Genomic DNA, 19,214 nt, shown 5'->3' with positions numbered 1-19,214 from the left:
TTCTTCGGTGCATGTGCAGCCCCGTTTCCACACTTACCCAGTAGGACCGGTATCGTCCGCGTAGCAGCTGGAATCGCCAGGACGGCAGTCGTCGCAGTAGTCACCATTGTCGGTGCACTTGGACACGCTGAGGGACATGACGCGCCCGTTGCGAGTCGCCGTGATTTTGTGCCATTCACCGTTCGAGATCGAACCCGTCCGCCCGCCGGTAGCAACTGATCCGCCCTGGCCAACGACGAGCGACGTGATGGCGGTGCGGGCACCTCCGTACGAGAACACGGCCCGTCCGTTGACGATCTCCATGGCGACAAAGTCCGACCGGCCCCCGCTCTGTATGCCGTAGTTGTAGATGAGCAGCGCGTCCGGTTTGGTCGTGGCGAAGATCACCGAGATGTCGTTGGTGGCCGCGTCAAGCGCCGGAAACGCCATGTAGGACAGTTCGCGGAACCCAAACGTGGTCTTCTCGCAGTGCCGTCCGTATCGACCGTCGACACAGGCGCACTTGTAGCCCGGCTTCAGACTCACACAGAGTCCCCCGTACAGGCATGGGTTCGGGCGGCACGAGTCCGTCACGGCCTCACACTGGTTCCCACGATACCCCGGTCGACAGAGGCAGAAGAAGGACGACCCGTCGGAGCTCTCGCGGCACGAGCCGCCATTCTTGCACGGTCCGCTCGAGCAGATGTCGCCGCGTTCCAGCTGGCAGTACTTGCCCTCGCGATTCGCCGGGCAGCTGCACTGGAAGTCGTACCCCTGGCGGCGACACTGCGCTCCGGCGTGGCAAGGATTTGGTGAGCACGGATCCTGCCGCTTGTCACAACGGGTTCCTGTGTAGCCATCTGGGCAGGCGCACAGGAAGTCGTGCCGTACGGGAGGTGCGCTGAAGATGAGCGATTGACTGTCGATGATGTGGTTGTCGTCATCCTTGTACACCTTGATCGACGCAGTGCACACGCCTCCGTTGGCGCAAGCATCCGGTGCTCGGCACGGGTCATAGCCGACGATGGTTTGTACGTTCGGTAGCAGCTGGTTGATCGCTTCCTGCTTCTGTCCGATGCGCTTCTCGACGTCCTGCTTCGGGCGGAAGCCTTTGGCCGGCGCATTCCGCACGGCGACGGTCGCGTGCAGAGCCTTGCCAACGTTCAGCAGACCGTACAGGATCAGCTCGTCCGCTGGCTCGAGCGACGACTTCACAATGTCGACAAAGTTGCGGTAGTAGTTCGCCAGGAACGTGGCGCTGCTGACGTTCGTGATGCGAATCGTGATCGAGTTCTCCACCGTGGCGTTGTCAAAGTGCAGAAACTCGACCGACACCGTTGACGTGACGTCGGGGTGTTTGCCATCGTTACCCGACACCATGAACGTCTGCCCGTTGGGAGGAATCTTGCGGCCGAAGGTGGGTCGCAGCTGGCAGCCATTTGCAATCGTAAACGCCGTCACTGGGTGCTTGTTGACGTCGGATAAGATTTTGCAGCGATAGTCGCCGGTAGTGTCCGGATCGTTCGGGTGAACGCTGGCGATGGGTCCATGCAGGGGTCCACCGTTGAACACGTACGACAGCACATGAACCGTACGGGGCGTCGATGGGCTGTCGTTCTGGTCCAGCACGTTCACGGTGATGGTGTGCTGGGTGCGCATCCGTGGCTTCCCGTTGTCTTCCACCTCGACGAGTAGCGTTAGCTGAGCCGTTTGTTCGCGGTCAAGGCTGCGTACCGTCTTCAGTACGCCCGAGTGGCGCTCCAGGGTGAACAACGACTTGTGTCGCCCTCCGACGAGGTAGTACGTGAAGGGTGCACCGTTCGGAGGTAGATCCGGATCGCTGGCAGCGAGTGTCATAACGACCGTGTTCGGCGGTTCGTTCTCTAGCACCGAACCGACCGTATCTTTCGGATCGAACGTGGGCCCATTGTCGTTGATATCGGAGAGAGTTATCTTCACCGTAGTTGTGCCGGTCTGTGGAGGTGTTCCGGTGTCTATGGCTCCCAACAGCAGTTTGTGCAAAGGGGCCTTCTCCCGGTCGAGCGGACGGGCTGTTTCGATCTGACCCGACTGTGGGTCTATCTTGAACGAATGGTCGTTATTCCCACCGATGATGGAGTACGTGAATTGGTTGTTCTGCGGACGCACGTCCTTGTCCACAGCCTTTACCGCGAGCACCTTCGTACCGACCGGGTCGCCCTCGGAGATGGTGGCTTCATACAGGTCGCGCTGGAACTCTGGTGGATCGTTTCCGTCCTGGATGGAGATGATGATCTGCGCCTCGTCCGTGTCGTTACCTCGGATGCCTCCATAGTTCTTCGCCAACACCGTCAGCACCACTCGTGACTGTGTCTCTCGGTCGAGGTTGCGCGACACAACTAACACGCCCGTCCCCGGGTGAATGCTGAAGCCCTTGTCGTTGCTCGAACCGACCAGCAGGTAGTACACCTTGCCATCCTCACCGGAGTCCTTGTCCGTCGCCTCGATTATGCCGACCGTCGCACCCACCTCCGCCGACTCGGACACGTCGAAGTGGAACACCGGCTGGACGAACTTCGGGTAGTACTCGTTGACGCCGGTTACGTGCACGATCACCTTCGTTTCGTTGCGCATCGGCGAGTCGGGGTTGGAGGCGGAGATCGTGAGCGTGTACTGATCCTGCTCCTCGTAGTCGAAGGTGGCATGCGACGTGATGATGCCCGTGGCGGACTCGATGGCGAACAGCTCGCGACCCGTCCCGCCCACGATCGCGTACTGAATGATGGCGTTCTTGGGTGAGTCGCGATCGTGCGCTTGGGCGCGGTAGACGAACGAGTTGGGCGGGGAGTTTTCCGCCACGTACGCATCGTACGTCGACTGGTTGAAGTACGGCGCGTTGTCATTGATGTCGGTCAGCGTGATCGTGATCATGGCGACGGAGCGCTTCGGCTTGTAGCCCAGATCCTCGGCCGTGATGTTGAGCTGATACATCTGCACCAGATCGAAGTCCAGCGGCTGCCGGATGATGACTGCGCCACTGATGGCGTCCACCGAGAAATCGTTCCGATCGTTGCCGGCAAGCAGTGAATAGCGCACCATCCCGTTCGGGCCGTCGTCGTTGTCCGGTGCGCTCACGGTGAGGATCGTCGAGCCGATGGGTTCGTTCTCCGGCACAATCACCTGGTACGAGGGACTTTGGAAGACGGGAGCAAACTTGTTAGCCCCTGTCACGATGATCGTCACCTCAACCTCGTCTTGCTGCGGTGGAACACCTCGATCGACAGCGCGAACCTTGAGCGCGTAAACCGTGCCGGGAACGGCCACATCGGTCAGGACGTGACTCACCACGACCCATCCGTCGAGCTTGCTCACGGCGAACTGAGCCGATCCGTTGCCTCCCGTGACCAGGTACTCGATCTCCGCGTTCACACCAAAGTCCAGCTCGTCCTTCGCGACCAGCTGCACGATCCGCTGGCCCACGTCGGCTCCCTCGGGCGCGGGCGCCATGTAGGTGCGCTGCGCAAACACCGGCGGGTTGTTGTTGGCGTCCACCACGTTGATATTGACCACGCATTCGGTGTACATGGGTGGCTTGCCGTTGTCGGTGGCCAGCACCGTCAGCGTGAAGCTGTTCTCCGGCGACGCCTCGAGCTGCGTGTGCTTGTAGTTGATCTTGCGCTTGCTGAAGATCTCGCCCGTTGCCGGATCGATCGTGAAGAGGTCGCTCGGCTGCTGCAGCGCGTACGAGATGACCGAGTTCGGGCCCTGCTTGTCCCGGTCGGTCGCGATCACCTGCCCCACGAACGTGACCGGCTTCTGGAGCTCGCGAAAGTTGAAGCTGTAGTAGCTGTGCTCGAACTCGGGCGCATTGTCGTTCTGGTCCTGGATGGTGATGGTGAGTGGTGTCTCCGCACGCCACGCCCCGTCCACCGCGGCCACCTTGAGGATGTACTCGTCCTGCTGCTCGCGATCGAGATGGCCCGCCACGGTCACGTTGCCGGTGGTGGAGTCGATCGAGAACTTGCTGCCGACGTTCTCGGTGAAGATGTAGGTTGCGTTCGCGTTCACACCGACGTCCGAGTCGGACGAGGTGATCTTGATCACAAACTGCCCGATCTCGGCGTTCTCCGTCACGTTCACCGAGAAGAGGCGCGTGAACTTGGGCGGGTTGTCGTTCTTGTCCGCCACGTTCACCAGCACGGTCGCGCTTCCGGTCAGCTGTGGCATGCCCTGATCGACCGCCTCCACCAGCAGCGTGTACTGTGCGATGTCCTCCCGGTCGAGGCGCGTGGTCGTGTAAATTTCGCCCGTATCGGCGTTGATCTCGAAAGCCTCGAAGTCGTCCCGCAGCCGGTAGGTGATCTGTCCGTTCTCCTCCGAGTCGGCGTCGCTCGCGGACACTTTGGTGACGAGCTGCGACGGTGATTCCTCCTCCAGCACCTCCGCCACGTACACCGGTCGCTCCATGATGGGTGGATTGTCGTTCGCGTCCGTCACGTTCACAACCAGCTGCACGACGCTGCGCAGGCTCGGCCGGTCGGAGTCGGCAGCTTCGATCCACACCTCGTACTGCTGCTGGCGCTCGTAGTCCAGGCCTCCCCGGTTCACCGCAACCTCGCCCGTGCTCGGATCGATGCGTAGTGCATCGCCGATGTTGCCGCCGGCGATCGCATATCGAATCGCACCGACCGAACCCTTCTTGGGCGAGGTGGCCGCCAGCTTGGTGACCACTTTCCCATCCGCCAGGTCCTCGGACAACACGAACTGCGTCTCGGCAGTGTAGGAGAACACGGGGAAGAGGTGGGCTGACTTGAGCGACACCGCCAACTCGCAGCTGGCCGTGCGAGGCTCGTAGCCATGGTCGCGGGCCACGATCGTCAGCCGAAAGATGCGCTCAGCGTGGGCGCCGGAAGTGGTGGCCGAGGGCGATGACAGCTCGGTGGTCGCCTCGATCACTCCCGTGTGCTCGTTAATGCGAAACTTGGCCGCGTCTGTGCCGACGATCGAGTAGAGGATGCGCGCGTTCTGTCCCTCGTCCCGGTCGACCGCCTTCGCGCCGAACACGAACTGGCCCGGCTTGATCCGGTCGGGCACGTTAACGTGGAACGAGGGCGCACTGAAGGCTGGACTGTTGTCGTTCGCGTCCTGCACCCCGATCGTCACGTTGACGGCCGTCGCCCGCGGTTCCGTCGTCGAGCTGTCCTGCGCCATCAGCGTGAATTGGTACACCGGCACGTCCTCACGATCGAGCACGGTCCCGGTGCGGATCTCTCCCGTCGTGGAATCCAGCCGGAAGCGCTCGGAATGCTCACCGACCAGCGTGTAGCGGAGCTTCGCGTTCAAACCCGCGTCCTTGTCGGAGGCCCGCGGCCACAGGACGCTCGTTCCGATCGGGAGATTCTCCGCGATCGTCGTCGCGTACGATTGCCGCTCGAACTCTGGGCTGTGGTCGTTGATGTCCTGCACCATTACACGCACCGTTCCGGTTCCCGTTAACGGCGGCGACCCTAGTAAGCGAAAAACACAATAAAAAAAGCCCATCAAAGATTTGCTCTGATATACGAAACAAAAACTATACCAACTAACTGAAGATGACCTATGCGTTTATAGCAGATATGCGAGGACGATAGATATGCAGCGCATACACGACATGCCACAAGCTAGAGCGTAATGCTTTCGTACGAGCGGGCAAACTGTCGAAAAAAGAAGAGGTAATTGGTGTGCACGGAAGATCACACGCGTACGATCATGGCGGCCCAATCAAATGAAGCAGAACCGTGCAGCTTTTCTTCTGCATTCCCTGCAGGGTGCAGAGTTTCCAGTTTTCCCCCTTCTTATACCCTACCAATGTAGCTCCCCGATCACGAGACGTAAACCCTTAACTGCCCAATTGGGCATTGCACAAACAAGGTATTGCAATATTTTGAAGAAATTAAATTGTATCCTCTTCTTTTATGAGACTTTTGCATTCTTATTGAACATGGAAAATGGCTTGGTCATTTAGAAAAACTATATTGTGTAGAATTCGAAAGTTTACACAAGCACTGCCATTGCCTTTACCTACTCACGCAAGGGTTGGGTTACGAAAATACTTCGCACAAACCATGCGAGCACGCCAACTGGCTAACCCCCGGCCATTTATCCATCTAGATCCTCGTTCTATGGCAAATGGCAGCATATGATAGGCGGTATCCAAACATGGTATCCCCCGCGAACTCAGCTAATGCTGCAGGAAAAAAAAAACCGCGCGAAGGTGCGGAATAGGAAGAAGCGTAAACGGAAGAACCGAATCAAAGCAGAGGCGGGCAAACGGTGACCTCTTTCTCCACCTCATCTTGTCGCCATCAAGTGGCCCTGGCTCTGCGCGCATCGTTATTGCCATTCCGCGCCAGGTTGAGGGCGAGAAATGATCGAGATTCCTCGGCTGCGGCCAGCATTCATACGGTAGTGACCGCTCGACGACGAATACGACGCCGTGGATAACGGAAGGATTTTCTAGTGCTAGGCACTCGAACTCGATCTCGAGCTGCTGAAGATATTTTTTTCCTTGCGGTCGTAAGAAGACGCAAGGTTGGCTGGCTGGCTGGTTGGTTGAACTCCGGATCAGATTTATTTATTGATCCGATGCCCGGCACATCTGTTGTGTTGTGTATGTGTTCGCATTTATGGTACCATAATTGCGGCATTGCGACGCCACGCTCGTTAGTGAACATCTGAAAAGCGCCGTTTCAAATTGTTTCTCCGTGTGTTTGTAGGCGTTTTTGTTGCTGTTGTTGGTTGTTAAATTCTACATTCTCCATCGAATCCGCGGTTCGTAACGGTGCAGAAACGATCTTTGTTACTTTTGCCACCTTTCGTGTGATGTCGAACGTTACTGAATTGGGGAATTTGTAGTAAGTAATTCTTTTCCTTCTCAGCGAAGGAAATTCATAGTGTAAGTGTCGTGGAAATTGTTAACGTTTGAAATCTCTTCTTTGAGATGATCCCAGTTTGGGCAGCGAAACTTAATGGACGAGAGTTTGTGTTTAGCTGATTGTTCAACACCCGGACGATCAAAGCACAAAGTAGTATGCAAAGTGAACAAGAGGAACTTTCATTTGCGGGGCTGATCAAATCAGTACTTCCGAAAGCACACACAGCAGGGATGGCGAGCGGGAGAGGGAGAAAGGAGAGGATGAAGTGTGCTATGCCATCGTACGGTGGTTCCGATTATCTTAATCTTTCGCTTCATTCTCACCCGTCAATGGCTCCGGGATTCGAGGAGTAGGTGAGAACTGGCCGGATCGAGCGAATTTAATGTCATGTGTAATCCCCGTTTCGTGTTGCAACACGCTGCTCGTCCTGAGCGCCGCCGTCATTAGTTGGTTCGGGATTGGGGGGGGGGGGAGAGACCAAGGGACAAGCAAGAAGAAAAATCTCCGAAGACGAAGCGGCCACGGAAAGGCACACACATGGCTTTTGATTAAGGTGAAAGATGGCGTCGGCAAGGCGTGGGGAAGAACGTGGAATAACGAGCAAGCCGGAGAAGGAGAAAACGGACGACGACGATAGTCAAAAGCCACCCTAAAGCACTCGGGCCAGCATTCGTGTCTGTGGCAGAACGAGAAGCGTTTGGAACAAATTTTAAGCTTTATGCAGATGAAGTATTTATAGCCCGAGGTAATAAAATGTTTCCAGTTATATACATATAACTGCTGTGACATGGGTCATGGCTCGCAAAGGGGTGGTGTGTGGTTCATCGCGCTTTCCCGGCTCGATTCCCTGGCGGTTTTCTGTTGCGTGTGCATGCGTAATATCTGGCCGGGTACCTGCACTGGTGTGCGTTCGCGCCGTTTTCCAAGAACTCCTGTTCTACCCTTTCGGCATGTTTCTTGCTCCCTCTCTCTCTCACTCAATCTGTTTCTCGAAGAAACGCAAAAGGGAGGGTACGAGAGAAGGGGAAACAAGTGCTTCAGCACACACACCAAATTGGCCAATAGGGGTGCTTTTTCTGGGATTCCCTGCGTGGCTCTCGTTGCAGTCATCTCCAGAGGCTGTAAAAGAAAAGTGGAAGGGGAACAGGGGAAGTGCATGGGGCGGTCGGTGAAGAACCTACGGTGGAGCGAATGCTTCAAGACCCGAGGGCACCATCGAGAGCAGGAACCAGAATTCCCGTCAGTTGCCAACGAGAACTCGCCAGTTGCCGCTGAAAGAATGTCCTACGAATGATCCTCTTCGATATTGGCTGTCAAAATTCGGAACACTCGTAACGCCACTCGGCCGCTCGGCCATTGCACGGTAAGCAGGTAGAAAACATAAATCGCACAGTGGTAATTATGCTGCCAACCGGTGGCGCACGATTGTTTCAATTGCAGCACGCCACAACCAAAGGGCCGTAGGACCTTTCCGGGTCGGATTCACCGACATTATCGATCGCTGCCTTGTACCAGTTGCAGGCTAAATAAACAAAAGAAAATATTTCTTCAGCCTCCTACCAGCTCCCCTATCCACTCCGCCCCGCTCGCTACATCACAGCATCACTGGATAATACTTTTCTTTTTCTCCCTCTCTCATACACACACACAAACAGACTGTGGCAACAATTGAAGAAACAAAAAACGAATTATGGGAAATTGAGTGAATATTTATTAAGGCAGTTTATCAGCCCCGGGGTGTCCCTTGACGTCACGATCTCACGAAGAATCAATACGGTACCTCTTCGGTCCCGATGTTCCCAACTCCTCGATGTTCGTCCATCTCTTACCTTTCGGTTCCCTCTAATATGAGTCTTGAGAGGATATCATCTGTACGAAAAACGGACCGAGAGTCTGTATATTTCGAACAACCTATCGCTCGGGAATTTCAATATTAGTCGGTGAAGGTAGTAAAAGCAAGTCTGTGAGTGATCCGATTTTCCACTATTGTGGCCAAATATGTGTTTCAACCTTTCGATTTCGTTACATAAACGACGAAGGAAAGCCCAATGATGCCACCAAACGAATACTTGTGTTTGCTTTTGTGTAAAAAAAAGCAATCGGCAATGGCCGCCAGTTCAAGCGCACGTTTTGAACACTAATATTTATTTATCGTAGCATCCAGAAAATTAGCGAGCATTTTCCTCGAGGGACGTTCCTGGTGAATCAACGAATTCTGGAACACCACGGTAACTGGCCTTTTATTACGACCTGGCACGGAAAATTAAAAACCATCGAAGAGACTTGCAGCACGCCCCGCGGGGAAGTCGTGGAGGAAGCTGAAAACGTTTTTAACCGACCATTGACTTTGGAATGTCGGAAATAATCGATCGTTTCTCGAAAAACCGATACCCCAACCATATGCTTCCTCTTGCAGTTGGGGAAATGAAGCGAGAAGACGAGGAACTAATATCTGGTACCGTCGATCAATAGAAGCATGCAATAGACCTTCAAAACTGTCATACCTTCCCTTTTCGCAGGAGTCCTGCTGGCTCCGAAGCGGCGAAAACCAAGTGAAGGGAGAGGGCGGAATAAGAATAGTGAACTCACGAATTGGCTTATTGCATCCGCCGCTTTCGGGGGATGGCGGCGACCATGCGGACAAATAATGGATTCGCTTATCAAACATCTACTTTTTCCGCGATCGACCCGGTGATAATCGCCGGGGAGTCCACACGTATTTGCCACGACGGCATGGAACAACCTCCTCCGCCAGCTCTTCCGGCACGCAATTCGTGAGGGAAATCGCGCAGGTTGCCCGCTGCTTGCCACGGTCCGATACCGCAGCGAAGCTTTGTTTTAAGGTGTTCAAATTTCAACTATGACCCCGTCGAAAGGATCCAGCATCCGGCTGTTGTAAATCAAACAATCTCGCAACAAGGCAGACCTTGTTGGGACCGCTGGAGAAAGGCGACTGGCGCACCGGTATCCGAACCGGCGATCTATCATAGTTCCTTTGCGTGCACGAGACACCAACAACAGCTACATAGAACATAGCCGTTGTTGTTGATGCTGTTGTTTGTCTTGGCGGCATGTTTTGCCATATTCACCGAAAGAAAACTGAATCTTATTGCCTCTGGACAGCGGCTCTTATGAAAGGGTTTCGGTCTCTTGCGCCGTTGGGAAGATTCTCGGGAGGGTAAAGAACCGTAGAGAGGTCGCGTCAGGCGCGTTCTCCAGTGGTGTGGGAAAGGCAATGCCTACTTACCGGTATCCATGGCGACGAGCGTCAGGATGTACTCCTCCTGCAGCTCGCGATCGAGCGCCCGGAGTAGCGAAATCTCACCCGTCGACGCGTTGATCTTGAAGAAGTCTGTGTCGCCCTCCTTGAGGAAGTATCGCACCTGCGAGTTGAAGGGTGGCGTGTCCGCGTCGTACGCCCGCACCGTAATGACGTAGCCGTCGTTCGGCGGGATGACGTTCTCCATGACGTAGGCGAGGTACGGCGAATCGAGGAAGGTCGGCGGATTGTCGTTGATGTCGGTGATGGTGATCGAGAGGCGGGCGGTGTCGAAGCGCACCTCGCCGTGCTCGGTGTCGCCGGCGCAGTCTTCCGCCCGCACCGTGATGGCGTACAGCGATTTGCGCTCGTAGTTGAGGTTCTTTGCCACCCGCACCACCCCGCTGTCCTCACTGATCGTGAAGTCGCGGTTGTCGTCGCCGGCCGCTATCGAGAAGCGCACTCGTCCATTAGCGCCTTCGTCCACGTCGGTCGCGGAAACCTGAAGATATAAAGCGAGAGAGAGAAATAGAGAAGGCGAAACAAGCACGAGTGAGACGAGTAAATAGAAGCAAAATGGAAATCGTGGCCCGCTGAAGAAAGGCGATTATAGCGGCGGCAAAGGGTTCTAGCGTAAACATATTAAGGAAGTTCATTAGTTGACTTCTTCGCGAATGGGGCGCCTCCGCGCCCGTCCCCGTGGTGGTGAGACACAACACAAGAGGCGTAAAGCATTAATAATTTATTCACCGCAGATAACCGCCACGTCGCCAGGGCAGTGCGTACGTTGTCAACATGTGGACCGAACTCTTCGTATGTTTAACCCTTGAAGGGGGAAGGGTGAACTAGGGACGCTTCTTCTGGACACATGTTATCGTTCTGTGTCTCATCAGCGGCGAAGAGCAACAGTTCGTACCTACATTTTGTGTGTAAATCGATGAGCTAGGGTTGAGTCTTTTCATGATCGCAAGATTCGTTTGATAAGAATATGATATTTTCAAAGTTGGATGCTGTAGTTTGATCTGTTTTCAGAAGGAAACGGAAAAGAAACGTTCAAGCGAAGGTAACAATTAAAATTATTAAATAATTAAAACGTTTCAATGGAGTCATCATGACCCATGGAATGATTTTTATATGAATCTGAGGGTTAACCGACAGTCTTTTGGTACGCATCGGTTCAGAGAAAGTGGTCAGCATTGATCCGTCGGCTTGTCGGCATCTTCCCGTCTCGTGTTCCTAGCGTCCGACCAACCTGGCCAACGATGCGGTTCGCTCTTCGCTTCGCTCGATACCGGTGTCAAAATATTAAGCCCACTTTAACCACCGCGAACGGCACATGGAAAGGAACCGATTATTAATTCGTTGCAATTTGTGATAATTTAGTTTCGCATAGATTTTCGTACATCCCGGCAAGCGTATCGCGAACCCATTAGCGTGTGCATGCGTGTGTTGGGAGTGTGCAATCGTTTGGTTCGGCGGAACGAAGACGAAAATGAGAAGAAGTGAAGTGGGATCGTCGACGCCGACACTGCCGTGGGAAGTGGGCGGAAGAGTTTCCGAGCGGGCGCGCGCTCGCTCAAGATGTGTCTCTCGTGTGCAGCTCGCCGCGGGGATGCAATCGACTTCTCGGCTGAGCCGGTCGCTTGTGCATCCACATCTCGGCTAAAATGGGGATGCCGCCGACGACGGCGCAGGATAAGGAACCGCGTGCTTTCGAAGCATTCGGGAGGACTAAGGTGAGCCGCGGCTTATACGAAAGAAAAATGATGAATAAAGCATTTCGTGACGCTTTCAAATAAACAGCGAAAACGTTTTAAGTCAACCGACTGCGAGAGAAAGGGCGAGCGTGAGGTGGAGGAAGGATGGGACCTGGCACGAAATGCCAACGCGCCGTCTTCCTCCGGTCGGTGGGAGCAGGTAAGGGGAGACACACAGACACACACCCATCCCCATGGTATTGAGCAAATATTTGAATGCGGTAAAAGATGATTTGAGATCAAAACTCGAAAGGTGCATTCGAGAAAAGCTACTCACCTGCAGAACGCTCGCTCCGATGCTGGCATTCTCGGCGATGGCCGCACTGTACTGCTTCGGGTCGAAGATGGGACTGTTGTCGTTTTCGTCCAGCACCGAAATGTGGATGCGCGAGGTCGTGGATTTCGGCGGATCGCCTCGATCCTTGGCGATGACGTTCAGCTCGTAGCTGGAGCGGGCTTCACGGTCCAAGGGCCCCGAAACGCGCAGCAGTCCGTCCGCTTGGCCGACGGTGAATGAGGAGACCGGGGACGTCGCGTCCTCGGCCAGCTGATACTCGACGTACCCGTTGCGACCCTCGTCCCGGTCGATCGCCTTGATCGCCATGATCACCGTGTTGACCGGAATGTTCTCCGTGACGCTCGTCTCATTCGGCGTCACAAACTCCGGCGCCAGGTCGTTGATGTCCTTCAGGAGGATCGTCACCTGTGAACGAAATTTAAGTTTAAGAAGTCATTGCGCCAGATCGATGGTCAACGTTTTCCCGGCGAGTTTTGTACCTGGACGGTGGACGAGAGTCGCTTCTCAGGCTCCGTGGCGCAGTCTCGAGCCGTCACTACCAGGTTGTAGGTGGCTTTCGTTTCCCTGTCGAGCGCTCGGTGCGTCCGGATCGTTCCATTGCTCATGACCTGGAAGTCCTCGTTGTCGTCGCCTGCCGTAATTGAGTATTCGATGCGTCCATTGACTCCTGAGATTAGAAAAAATGATGCCGTTCGTTAACGTCGTTTGAAGGAGGCGCTGGGAAGCGTCATCTAAATGCGATGAAAAATAATTCAACGAGCTGTCACGATCTCCATTTAGCGGAGATTCAAATTTGTTTACGAAAAACCACTGCAGACTGTGTGAATAATGGTTCTGGAATCACCATCACCATTCCATCCCAACCCATGCCAGCAGCATTATTAAACCCGATAGTCGTAAAGCTGTGCTGGAATCCGACGACGATCGTCGCCGTTCGATTCGATTCGATCGGTGGGAGCGGTGGATTTGAATGATGAAAACATTTCATTACTGCCATCGCGAAACCTATACTTACGGCCCGTGCTCATTAAGGATCCAAAATAAGTCTCTCGTCATCTCATGTTTTCCCCCGGTGTCCTTCGCCGTGTCTCTTATTTCGCTCAGACCAAGCACGAAAAGAGCTGCCAAATTGCCAATATGATTCCGAGTACGAATCCGAAAGATCATTGAGATATCTCCTGCCATGCCTCGACCGACGAATTGGCGTTGCACTTACACACGACGGCATGACGACACACCGATACTGCTTTGATCCGACAATGGGAGCGGCGCAATCCCGAGGAGTTCCTGTTGCACCGAAAGCCTCCACCGGCGAAGCCCAAAATACCCCCTTCCCCAACACCAGAGGACAATCAAAGAACGGCTATATTTTCGTTGTGCTCCTTCCCTCGCGCCCTCGGGAAATGCCCCACTGGTGGGAGGGTGGGGTTGGCTGCCGAGTGGGTTTCGTGGTGGCGAATTGAATGCAGAAAGAATGCGGTGTTTATTAATTTGCATAAAGCAGCGGGCAGCAGCAGCATCGGTAGCCAGGCAACGGTTCGACCATTGATTGCACGAACGCGCGTCGCCCAAAGCCCGGGAGGGTTGATTCAGGAATGCTCCTTGGCAACGGAATGTCATTGAACTTGAACACCAGTGATGTCGCCCCCCCCTTCCTCTGGCCATCACCAAAACAAAATAAAAACGCCACAAACCGCCGCCGAATTCATCGCAACGATAGATTATTTCGCGCGATCGTGTTCCCCACGCTCTTGGAAAGTGGCTAAGGTGAGATCGTTAAATTAGCATCAGAACGGACGAAATAAAACAGCGACCGAACGGCAAAACAAAAATCCACGGGCGAAACGAGCAGCGTAAAACATTTGCCTAATCTCATCGAATGGTGTGGTTGGGAGTATGTGAGTTCAAGTATGTATGTGCATGTGTGTTGCATAAACTTACGTTGCAATTTCTCTTCAAAAGGCGTTAAGAATGGTAATCCCCGGGAAAATGTATTGGCAGTTCAATATTGTCCAGGTAGTTACGCTGACTGCAAGACGTGTTACACTCCACAGAAAGTCGAGAGATGCCAAGAAGGCCCGTGCAAACAAGCAAGAGGTGACAAGATACAATTGTTTCGACTGATGTTCGACAAAATCATTTGCTGCTCCAACCCCACACGGGCCTGTCCATCACCCCATTGGCAAGAAAGACCATGGCCGCGACGACTAAAGCCTGAAGGTGGTCGTCGAACGTCCCGAAGTCGTCCTACGCACGGAAACCATTTTTGTTTCCCCCTTTCGCGCAACTTGATTTGTCTCGCTGGTGGGTTTGCATGTATGTCAAAACGTGATGTTATCTTGGACCGAAAAAAGAGAAAAGGAAACAGATAGTTGAAGGAATCCCAACGCACCACCGAAGCAGATCCGAGGACGACACCTTCATGCTTAAGCGTAGTTTGATTAATAACGCTCATCAGTCTTCGAGTGCTTAAGAAACTGAACGTGCGGGAACCGTTTGGGAATATGGTTGCGCAATGTTTGATTGTAGGATGTCTTACGTTTTCTCTCTCCTCCAAAATATCAACCATCTGGGGTGCGTCAATCTAACAAGATGCGAAGATGCGAGACTTTGAACTGTGTGGGTGTATGTAAAACAGCGAAATAAAGCCGTTTGCATTCCTCCCATCTGGCTGGAATGGGCTCGTTTGGGGTGTCTATGATTGTTTCGTCGAGATTTGGAAGGCAAAGAAGAACAGAACTTTCCCGCGGTGAAGAATATACAGGCCATCAACTGAGCCTCGAACTGGGTGATGGACCGAGGAACGCCAGAATAAAAATGTATATTCTATCGATATCTATAAATTTTGAAGTCAATAAAATATAAACCTAAACCAGGCGGCCTACACATAATCGTTTGAAGGCTTTTTTTCTTTTTTATTTGTTCGTTCTCCCTTCTTTTTGAGGCTTGGCGGTTTGAGAGGCTGCCATTGTTAGAACGGATCAGCCTGCCATGCATACACACACGATAGCCCAATCACACGAACTCATCATCGATGGCCCGAGACACTCATGCGAGTGGCATCGCGTGAGAATAAAAAAACCAATGGGCAAAAAAGGTGAATACAGAAAGGTTAAGCCCAAACTGATGGAAGAAATTTGTTTGGCATGGGATTAAAATACAATTTAATGGAATCACTGTATCTTCCCTTTCGCTTCGTCGCCATCGTCGGTCGCAGTGCGGGGACATTTTTAAGCGAGATTATAAACAATTTTATAACTTATCGCACTCGTCCAGCCCCATTCGGCGCGGCACATCGTTTCGTTCCGGGATCCCGTCCGGCCCGATTCCGCCTGTCACCATCGCCATCGTTGTCGTCGTCGTCGTCGTCGTCGTGCTGTGCAATATATACAACATGTTTTTTGTTTGGTTGTTGTTTCGATCTTGGCGGTCAGCGCGGTCCGTTGGCCGGAACGAAGGAACAAAAAAAAAAGCCAAAAAAGAAACGAGATTCTCGTCGTCCCTAAACGGACTAACCGTAACCATCCCTATACCCTCCCCAAAGCATCTCCGTCTAACGACAGACGAGGCGGAGGCTAATGGAAGAAAAATCTACCGCTGCCGATCAGGTGAGAAAGGCATCGCTGTTTACGGGAGGGGTGAAAAAGAAGTCTAAGAAACCCGAGGGGCAGCACAACCAACAGAAATGGAACTGGAAATGGCAGCCGAAGCAGCAGCAGCAGCAGCCGAGAGCAGCAGAGAAAGTCGTAAGAAGTAATGTGTGCAGGGAAATGTAAATGTGGAAAATGGAGAAACGTTAGATGAACGAATTTGTGAAGTCAAAATAGGAATATCGACGCTAGATGAATCGGATCGAGAGTGAAGAGAAGAAGAGAACGAAGAGAACTGAAATTTAAAAAAAAAACATACTAGCCGGTGTGGAAGGAGAACAAGCATAAGATATACGCCACACACACACAAACACACTAGGGACCGCCAGGCTGCTATGTGCTATTTTAATATAAAAATCGATTATTTAAATCGGGATTTACAGTTAATTTTTGGTTTATTGTTCAGACAAATGGCTAAACGAGCTGAGACGGGCCGACATTCGGCTTTCAGGGCGATCCCGTACGGTGTGGCAATTTAATTTCCCTCGTAGGTTCGGTTAAGGTAAATGTTTATGATGATTTGGCGTTCGATGATAAAAATTGCGACTCTTGTGCAGGGTAATAAAACATGACCCAATTCCACTTACCGGAGTCTATATCGGTGGCGCTGACCGTAACCACGTCGGAGTTGATCGGCGCGTTCTCGAATATTTCGTTGGAGTAGCTCATCGGATCGAAGATCGGCGCATTGTCGTTCAGGTCGACCACGTTGCAGTAGACGGTGACCGTGCTGGATAGGCTGGGAAAACCGTTGTCCTGAGCCTGCACGACCAGTATATAGTGCTGCACCTGCAGAAACGGAAGAGGAAAGAAGGAAAAGTATGCGTCTCGTTTAGCACGGGGACGATTTCGAAGGACTTGCTATAGCTTCCTACCTCCTCGTAGTCAAGTCGCGCTGTCAGGGTGAATATGCCCGTCTGGGGGTTGAGCGAAAACACGTCGTTCGCCCAGTCGGAGATGACGGTGTAGGTGACGGCGGCGTTGGTGCCGACATCTGGATCGGTCGCCGCGATCACTCCGAAGTGGAAACCACGCTGCGCATTTTCCGGAATATCGAACGAGTACGCCGGCTCCGTGAAGACGGGCGGATTGTCGTTGGTGTCGGTGACCTGCAGAAGGAGGGGGGAGAAAAGACAAGAAAAACTTACGTTAAATCAATCAGTATCGCACCTCTGCGCTGAATTACTGTGAAAGTGAAAAAGTTACATCAACCATCGGGGTCACTGTCACTGCACGGACACTTCCTTCCCCTCCCCGCTACCAAATTGTTGGCAATTAAAGTGTAAGTAAGAGAAAGAGTTCCGAAAAAATGAGCAAGGGGGAAAGAGATAATTTTCTGCCATTTTATGCCTCCGCGAACATTTACGCTTTGTGTAATGAATACGATACGATAGTGAGTGAAAGGAAATCAAATGAAGTACTGTTAATATCACCCATCGCCATTGGAGTGCCGTTGGTGTCGAATTGTGCCGCTTTTTGCTATAACGCTCTATGCAGGAAACGCTGGTTACGCTAGCGACCCGCCATTGATATCCAATCAGGCGACGAATAACGAGCGAATATCGTTTCGAGGAATAAATCCAAAATGGTCGAGGCGGGTTCCAACTTTTCGGCTCATAGCAAATCACCATCACCATGGTCCCACGAACGCATATAGCCCACCCGTGTTAGATGACAATACATGGGCATGGTCTCGTTCATGCACCGAAACGAGCGAGTTGCTTTCGCAGGGTTCGTCGCTTACGGTACCGCCGCGCAAGTCGCTAACGTCCCGAAAGGCTTTCACTGCGTGCAGAGACGCGTTGCGTTGCTCAAGCATCAGCCGTTCGGATGATTCCGCATAACAAGCTCATGGGAACGATCGGCCCAGCGTCCTCGAATGGCTAGATAGCCCTATCTAGCCTGTCAAATCAAGCTTTCTTTTGGGGCCGGGAAGAGTTGTGGGTATGTCATTGCCTAAAAGAGAAGTGGATTTCGAGCTCGAACCGGGGGCCGAGGGGACGCCGCTCTCGACGGGATTCACTACACGGTGCCCACTCCATGCGGGCTCCAACGACTGGCCCGTGTGCCCTTACCCTACGGGGGGAGCGACATGTTGTTTCATGGGCACATAAAAAAAAAACCCAACTCCAACTCCAAGCACGCCACGAAGCCACACGGATGGGGATGACACCGAACGAACCCGTGGAACGCGAGCCGCTACAACCACGAAAGAAAAACACTTTTGATCTCCATCTGCTTATTTATGATTATGATTATTTTTATTAAATCATTCCCATTCGTGATTAAATATAAGTATGTCATTGTTGAACGGAACGTTAGAAGGGAATAGGAAAAGGCATGGGAGGAAAAAATAACACAGGCTAATAGCGGAGGGAAGAACGCGAGGAAGGAATGCGCAGAGAACGTTAAAGAAACCCGTGAAGGATAAATGATTCATTTGAGTTTCTTTGTTTAAATTGGATAGAGGCGAAGCTCGGCGAAGCGGGGAGAGAGAAGGCTTCATAAAAAAAGGCCCAAGAAAAAGATGGTCGGCCGTGTTGGCATTGCCTCTGGAGCCGTAATCGACCCGCTGGGGTCCGAATTCGATTGATAGACTTCATAGCCTTTGACGTTTGTAAGTCCGTGTCCCTTCTATCACTCCGGTTCCGCCTCGGAGCTAACTGTCAATTTCTCTTTTATCGGATCCCGCAGGTCGCCAGGCTCGGTGGTGGGTAGAAGCCGGAATAGACGGGTTGTGGCGGCGACGAAAAAATCTTTATTTGAATATTCATTTCATGGCTACAGTCCCAGGCCGGGCCGCCGGGACGGCGATGGAGGGATTTTGAAAATTATGTATACCACAGCTTGGCGGTGCTTGAAGCGGCGTAAGGTAAGGCGCCGCGGGGTGAGGTGATTGCGATAGCGGAATCGGGAATCTGATAGATGAGGCAGAAAGTTTTATAGTGACCCCTGGGAAAGGGAAGCGGCAAGGGAAGCAAAACTCGAAAGATATCCAAAACATTCGAACAAATTCGTTTAGCCGAAATAACAACACGCATGCATTGTTGACTCGAGTTGATCGAATCAACGGGCACGGGGGGGAAAGCAACATCTCACACTTCCCCCCCGCTCCACCCGGGACCAGCCACTCCCATGCCAAAAGCCGCCACCAGCCGGAGCATGCCCGGGGATCGTCGGTACGTTTTACATCGGAATATTTGGCCAGATTCCCATTTTGTCTATCCACTGGTAAACACGTTTGTCAAACCACGGGAGGGCCATTCTCAGCGCGTCTGTCCATTAGTTTTCCTCCATCATTCCATTGGCTACGCACCTAAAGTTTTGTAGATGGCCGAACTGTTCCCCGTTTGGGGCCATATTTCGGGCTCCGATTCG

At 52.9% G+C, this 19,214-nt stretch overlaps 1 protein-coding gene across 1 annotated transcript in view; it reads right to left on the bottom strand.

Moving 5' to 3' along the window:
* LOC131281624 (cadherin-related tumor suppressor) overlaps positions 1 to 19,214 on the bottom strand; it is a 40,249-nt gene that overhangs the window by 3,038 nt on the left and 17,997 nt on the right. Inside the window, exons 3-8 of the mRNA XM_058310968.1 lie at positions 16,712 to 16,945; positions 16,424 to 16,625; positions 12,666 to 12,853; positions 12,166 to 12,591; positions 10,120 to 10,633; positions 38 to 5,465 (exon numbers count right to left, since the gene is read on the bottom strand). Coding sequence (XP_058166951.1) covers positions 38 to 5,465; positions 10,120 to 10,633; positions 12,166 to 12,591; positions 12,666 to 12,853; positions 16,424 to 16,625; positions 16,712 to 16,945 — 6,992 coding nt within the window. The remainder of the gene's footprint in view (positions 1 to 37; positions 5,466 to 10,119; positions 10,634 to 12,165; positions 12,592 to 12,665; positions 12,854 to 16,423; positions 16,626 to 16,711; positions 16,946 to 19,214) is intronic.

This window comes from Anopheles ziemanni, chromosome 2, assembly GCF_943734765.1.
Source record: "Anopheles ziemanni chromosome 2, idAnoZiCoDA_A2_x.2, whole genome shotgun sequence".
NCBI lineage: Eukaryota > Metazoa > Arthropoda > Insecta > Diptera > Culicidae > Anopheles > Anopheles ziemanni.
Note: the sequence above shows the minus strand (reverse complement) of the source record. Positions and strands in the feature narration are given on the sequence as shown.